Here is a 6,664-nt window from a genome sequence, read left to right on the forward strand (position 1 = left end):
GTGTGTGTGTGTGTGTGTGTGTGTGTGTGTGTGTGTGTGTGTGTGTGTGTGTATATGTGTTAGGGATGGGGCCGATCCGATCCAGTATCGGTATCAGTCTCCTATACCAGCATAATTTATGTATCAGATTTTTCCGATACAACCTGCTGAGATCTCCGATCCATGATGCATGTCTTTCTCCAAGTAAAACGTCTCCACATGTGAGTCCCTGCCAGCTGCTCTGCACGTTGGCTTCAAACTATGGAATGGATTTCCTGAACGCGTGTCTCATGAACCCAGAGTAATAAGAACTGCCTCACATTCAGGAAATCCATGTCATAGTTTGCAGCCAGCTACAATATGAGGACTGAGTTAGCAGCACTGTGGCTAACAGCTAACAAACTTTTCATCAAAACGTGTCCGGTGTGTGGAAGTATTTTACACTAGAAACGCACAAAACAGCAACGTGCAATGTCTGCAGAGCCATAGCTCCACATTAAACCACGGTAAAGTTAGTTTAATGTTGGACATTCAAGCTCCGGGGCTTCAGTGGTCTTTTATTTTCGTTCAGTCTGATTTCGGTCAGCTGCGCTCAGTCTGCCCGTACAATAATATTGTTTGAAATTTGACAATAATTAGTAAATATTGTCAAATTTAAGAAGAAATATTTGTTTATTTTTGTGTATAGTACCTTTTTTTTAGACAACCGGATCGCAGTAGACTATTTGAACCGAAGGATGGATATTGAGGGAGCGAGCAGCGTGTCTATTTAAGAAAAATGAGAGGGAGGCCCCTTGACGTGACATGGGCTGTCTCTCTTCGGTTCTCAAAATGGCAGATGCTCGGTGTGGTGTGAGCTCTTTAGCATTTTTCACATAAAGCTTTTAATAAAAAAATCAGTAAACACGTTTTCAGCTTCTCTTTGCAGAGAAAAACAACTTTTTAGACGAAGGCACGAGTTTCAAACGTGAATTTTGGAGCTTTGACAAGATGGAGGTTTTTTCCCCGAGGTCATCCTGTTAGTTTAGCTTCTCAGCTTAGTTGCTTTTAACAATCAAAAAACGCAAATTTGGATGGTTAAAATGGATTTTAAAGAGAAAAGAGAAAGGGTGTGCTGGGGGGGGGGGGGTCAATGACGAGCACCGTAGTTGAGCCTTTTGTCATCCAGTGTCTTCAATAGAAAGAGAGACACGAAGAAACAATAAAGCTGATAAATGAAAATGAGGTTGAAAATGAGGTTGATAATTTTAATTTATCATGAGATTAAATGATTTCTTGTTTATTGCGGCAGGCCTAGTGTCATGTACACCGTAGTTTTGATGTCAAACCTCCTCTTATAAAAATGTACATTTAGAAACTTGGACACAACTGAATACGATTATTACACGAGTACTACTGTTGACCCATGCACGTCTAAAAGAGAATCAGAGATGAATAAATAACAGTAAGCAAAGCCATTCATTAGAAACTCCTTGTTATAAACACTGACTATTGTCTACCAAGACTCTGAGCTGATTAAATGTCGGTGTAATCCACTTTTCTCTTCTTGACTGCTTTTGCTGATGAAACACATTTTTTAATGTTTCACTTCCTCTTTGTAAAAGCACACTTCAGAATCGATTTTTAATTTTAATTCTCTTTTCTACAGGACCGGAGTACAGAGGGCAGTTTTCTGCGTCGGGGTTCTTCAGAGAACAACCTGGATCTGGACCTGACAGATGCAAGTCCCCGTTCTGCTCTCGGCGTGGAGGTTCAGCGGAGTCGTTCCTGCATGGACAACCTCCAGCAGAAGATACTGAAAGTGACCGAACAGCTGAAGATTGAGCAGACGGCTCGAGACGAGAATGTCGCCGAGTATCTGAAGCTGGTGAACAGCGCAGACAAGCAGCAGGTGGGGCGCATCAAGCAGGTGTTTGAGAAGAAGAACCAGAAGTCCGCTCAGAACATTGCACAGATGCAGAAGAAGCTGGAGCAGTACCATCGAAAGATGAAAGACAATGAAGTCCTCCACAGTCCTCCTCCTCGCTCTTCCTCAGTAAAACGCAGCACCATACCCAGGGAGTCTCCCAGACAGCTGCTGAAGGACATGACCGGCAGCGGTCGACACCCGACCATGGACAAAATCAAAACCATCGGACCGGGAGTTTCTCTCTCCCCCCCTTTCTTCTTCAGTAAGCCCAGAGAGTTTGCCAACCTCATCAGGAACAAATTTGGTAGTGCTGATAACATCGCTCACCTCAAAACCAACATGGACTCCTCCTCTGTGCTGCCGTCCGATAACGCAGGAAAAGGGCTGAGCAGCAGCACCTCTTTGGTGGGCAAGCCCAAGTATCCCAGCGACGACGAGTGCTCGTCGGGCAGCGCCTCCATTTCAGCCGACAGCAACGGGAACCCCACTGTGGGAGGAGCTGCTGCAGGACAGGGACAGCAGGTCGGGGGAGACAGCCAGAACAGACTGGACCTCTACTATGAGGAGGTGCGGGAGATCAAAGACACCCAAGGCCAACTGGAGGAGGACATCGAGGAGATGAAGGCTCAGTTCAAGAGAGAGTACGACATTATTAATCAAACACTACAGGAGGAGAGATACAGGTACATCTGCAGATACAATCCTTCAAAGTTGTACGTAGGATGTAAAGAAGCCCACAGCTTAGAGTTTTATCTAAATCCACAAAGGTTTTGTTAAAACACATTTGTTTGTGCTTGGAAAATAAAGGTTCCCCCATATGTTGACTGGCAGGTACGAGCATTTGGAGGACCAGCTGAACGACCTGACAGAACTTCATCAACATGAAATGTCCGACCTGAAGCAGGAGCTGGCCAGCATCGAGGAGAGGGTGGCCTATCAGGCTCAAGAAAGGGCCAGAGACATACAGGTAAACAGTGATGCACCATCTTTCACTGTTCCTCACCTGAAGTGTCATACAGCTAATCTGTTCATTTACAAAATTAGTTTTCACAGTAAAATCCCACATACTATAATAATAATAATAATAATAATAATAATAATAATAATAATAATTATTATTATTATTATTATTATTATTATTGTTATTATTATTAATTTACATTGTGTCCATGAACATCAACACTGTGCAATAAAAGCATATTGCACACACTTATTTATTTCATTTTACTGTAATTTCCCGACTATTGAGCGCACCTGACTATAAGCCACGCCCACTAAATAAAACAATAACAACAACAATTGTACATATATATAGGCCGTGCTTGTCTATAAGCAGCAGGTGTTCTCATTGTAACATGAGATATTTACACGAAACATTTTGCAAATTGATAAGCGAAATGTCAATAATGGTGGAAGATATGTTGGAAATGATAACAATAGAAATAATAAAAAATAATACAAAGAACATCATAATAAGTTGTGTATATCGATCGCCATCCTCAAATATTGAGCTATTCACTGATAAACTATTGGAGTTATTAGAAAAAAGTAGAAATAAAAAAATTTTCTATGTGGAGACTTCAATATTGACCTAGGAAATATCACTGATTCAAACAACATAAGTATATTCATAAATTCAATGTATAGTCTAAATCTTTGTCCATTAATATCAAATCCTACAAGAATTACAACTCAAAGTGCTACTATAATTGATAATATTTTCACAAATGTAACAGACGGTGATATGCTGAGTGGTATCTTGAAGACTGATCTTAGTGATCACCTACCAGTCTTCACTATTTACAAGAAAGAAAATGGTATAATTAAAACAACTACAAGAAAAAACAAAAAAATTAACACGTCAAAAAAAGCATTAGACAAATTAAAAGCTGAGTTGGAACATCAAAAATGGGATAAATGATGTGAATAAATCTTATGATGAATTTATGACAATTCTAGAGGTCATCTATTATAAACATTGTATGCAAAAGAATTACACTAAGAAAAACAAAGTGGATTATCCATGGATGACCAAAGGATTAAGAAATGCATGTAAAAAAAAGAATCATTTGTATTCGTGTTTTTTGAAATCAAGGACCAAGGAGGCTGAAGAGAAATACAAAAAATACAAAAACAAATTAGTTAGTATCATAAGGAAACACAAGAGGGAATACTATAGTAAATCATTGCATGAATGTAAAGGTGATATGCGCACAACATGGAGAGTAATGAATACTGTTTTAAAAAAGCATAAAGAGAGAACGGGACTTTCACAACATTTTGTGGAAAACGATGTGGAAATCTATGAAAATGATGAGATTGTCAATGGATTTAATAATTATTTTGCAAATGTTGGGTCTTGTCTAGCAGCTTCGATTCCTAAAGTGGAAAAAAAATTAAGTTATTTAAGAAATGGTTGTGTTGACAGTATGTTCTTGAGTGGAACAGATAAGGAGGAAATAATGAAAGTTGTCAAAAAATTTGCTGATAAAAGATCAAAGGATTGTGAAAATATGGATATGGTGGTTGTAAAGGAAATAATGAGTTATGTGATTGAGCCATTTACATACATCTGTAATTTATCATTTTCAAAAGGAATTTTCCCAGATAGAATGAAGGTTGCTAAGGTAGTTCCTCTTTTTAAAAATGGTGACAAATGTACATTTAGTAATTATAGGCCTATATCTCTATTACCACAGTTCTCTAAAATTCTTGAAAAATTGTTTATGATTAGATTAGATAAATTTCTTGAGAAAAATAATATTTTAAGTAATAATCAATATGGTTTTAGGTCAAACTGTTCAACATCTTTGGCTCTCATGGAGTTGATAGAACAAATTACTACAGCGGTTGATCAAAAACAACATTGCATAAGTATATTTGTGGACTTAAAAAAAGCATTTGACACAATCGATCACACCATTCTGCTTGATAAATTGAATCATTATGGTATTAGAGGTCCTGCTCTGCAGTGGATAAGCAGTTATTTGAGAGATAGAAGACAGTTTGTTCAAATAGATGAAGTAAAATCTAATTTGTGCAGAACTCCATGTGGTGTACCACAAGGTTCAATACTTGGACCTAAATTGTTTATATTATATGTAAATGACTTAATTGAAGTATCTGATATCTTCAAATGTGTTTTGTTTGCTGATGACACTACTTTTTTTCTGTCTGGGTAAAGATATGGAACAATTAATTGAGTTGATAAACAAGGAATTTGTAAAAATACAGGATTGGTTTAAATCAAATAAGTTATCATTGAATATTGATAAAACTAATTTTATGGTATTTAGTAAAAAAAAGATAACTTTGGATTTTTGTTTCAAAATTGATGGCATTAAAATATGTAGAGTAAATGAAGTAAAGTTTCTGGGCGTAATCATTGATGATAAACTATCATGGAAACAACATATAAATTTTGTAAAAACTAAAATATCAAAGTCCAGTGCAGTATTATATAGAGTAAGGGACTTGTTAAATAATGAAGCTTTACATTTACTTTATAATACAATTGTAGTCCCACATTTTACTTATTGTGCCAATGTTTGGGGTACAGCATGTAAATCCACAACAAGGCCTATATTTATTCTGCAAAAAAGAGCAGTAAGAATTATAACAAGAAAGAGTTATTGTCATCCTTCTAATGTTCTGTTTAGTCAATTGAAATTACTTAAGTTTTATGATTTGGTGGATTATAATATTCTTTTACTTATGTTTAAGGCCCATAATTGTTTGCTGCCATCAAACATTCAAACATATTTTGTAAAAAGGACGAGTGGTTATAATCTAAAGGGATCAGAGATCTTTGTAAAACCTAAGTACAGAACCAGTTTGAAGGGACGCTCTACGACCATACATGGAATAGGTTTATGGAATAATTTGGAGGATGATGCAAAAATGGAGAATGTAAAATCTGTTTGAGTTATCTACGTTGTTGCAATATTGTGATTGACTTTTTGTTTGAATTGATAGTTAAACTGATCTGTTACAGAAGGAGCAGATTTGATAAGAATTTTTTTCTTCTTCTGCTTCCTTTCATTTTATGTTTATTTTTTTAAATTATCTAAATTGTATTTGTGTGTTTTTTTAATGGAACTGAAATGAATGAAATAAATAAATAAATAAATAAATAAATAAATAAATAAATAAATAAACTTTTAAATAAACTTTTAAATAAATACGTACCATTGACATACGTACACTATTTTTTTCTCTTCTTTCGGCTTCTCCCTTCTTCAGGGGTCGTCTCGGCAAACTAAGTTGCACAAAGTAAATTCGTACATTAAATGTTTTTTTTTCCTGCACAGTGACTGTAACTCGGCTGGTTAAAAAAATACAAATACAGTAGCCTACCAGGAAGTGATCGATCGCTATTTTCACCTTCGTCCTGCTCACTGCGCAGGAGGTTGGAGAACAGCTTGTGCTGTCCTCCATCACGCAGCTGCCTTTCGAAACAGGGAGGGGCACCCCCACCCCCTGTTCTCTCCTCCCCTTCCTATTTCATTGCTCACATTTTTCTTTGATTTTACCTTTTTATTTAATCAGGTAGTCTAATAGAGTCACGAGGACCCACCCCTCAAGAGAGACGTATATTGGACAGCTATATGAGCGCCCGGATGTGATGAGGCTAAATGTTTGGTGGCATGAAGCTCGTTAGCCCATCAAAAAAATAAAAATAAATAAATAAATCAACAAATTAGTCGCAGCATTGTATAAGCTGCGGGGTTCAAAGCCTGTGGAAAAAGTAGCAGCTTATAGTCCAGAAATTACGGT

General features: G+C 36.9%; 1 protein-coding gene across 1 annotated transcript in view; it reads left to right on the forward strand.

Annotated features, from left to right (window-relative positions):
- Positions 1 to 6,664, forward strand: part of LOC119415829 (transmembrane and coiled-coil domain protein 3) — a 21,936-nt gene that overhangs the window by 12,333 nt on the left and 2,939 nt on the right. Inside the window, exons 2-3 of the mRNA XM_037683001.1 lie at positions 1,628 to 2,571; positions 2,720 to 2,855. Of these exons, the coding sequence (XP_037538929.1) occupies positions 1,628 to 2,571; positions 2,720 to 2,855 (1,080 nt within the window). The remainder of the gene's footprint in view (positions 1 to 1,627; positions 2,572 to 2,719; positions 2,856 to 6,664) is intronic.

The sequence above is a fragment of the Nematolebias whitei genome, chromosome 10, assembly GCF_014905685.2.
Source record: "Nematolebias whitei isolate Nwh7 chromosome 10, NemWhi1, whole genome shotgun sequence".
NCBI lineage: Eukaryota > Metazoa > Chordata > Actinopteri > Cyprinodontiformes > Rivulidae > Nematolebias > Nematolebias whitei.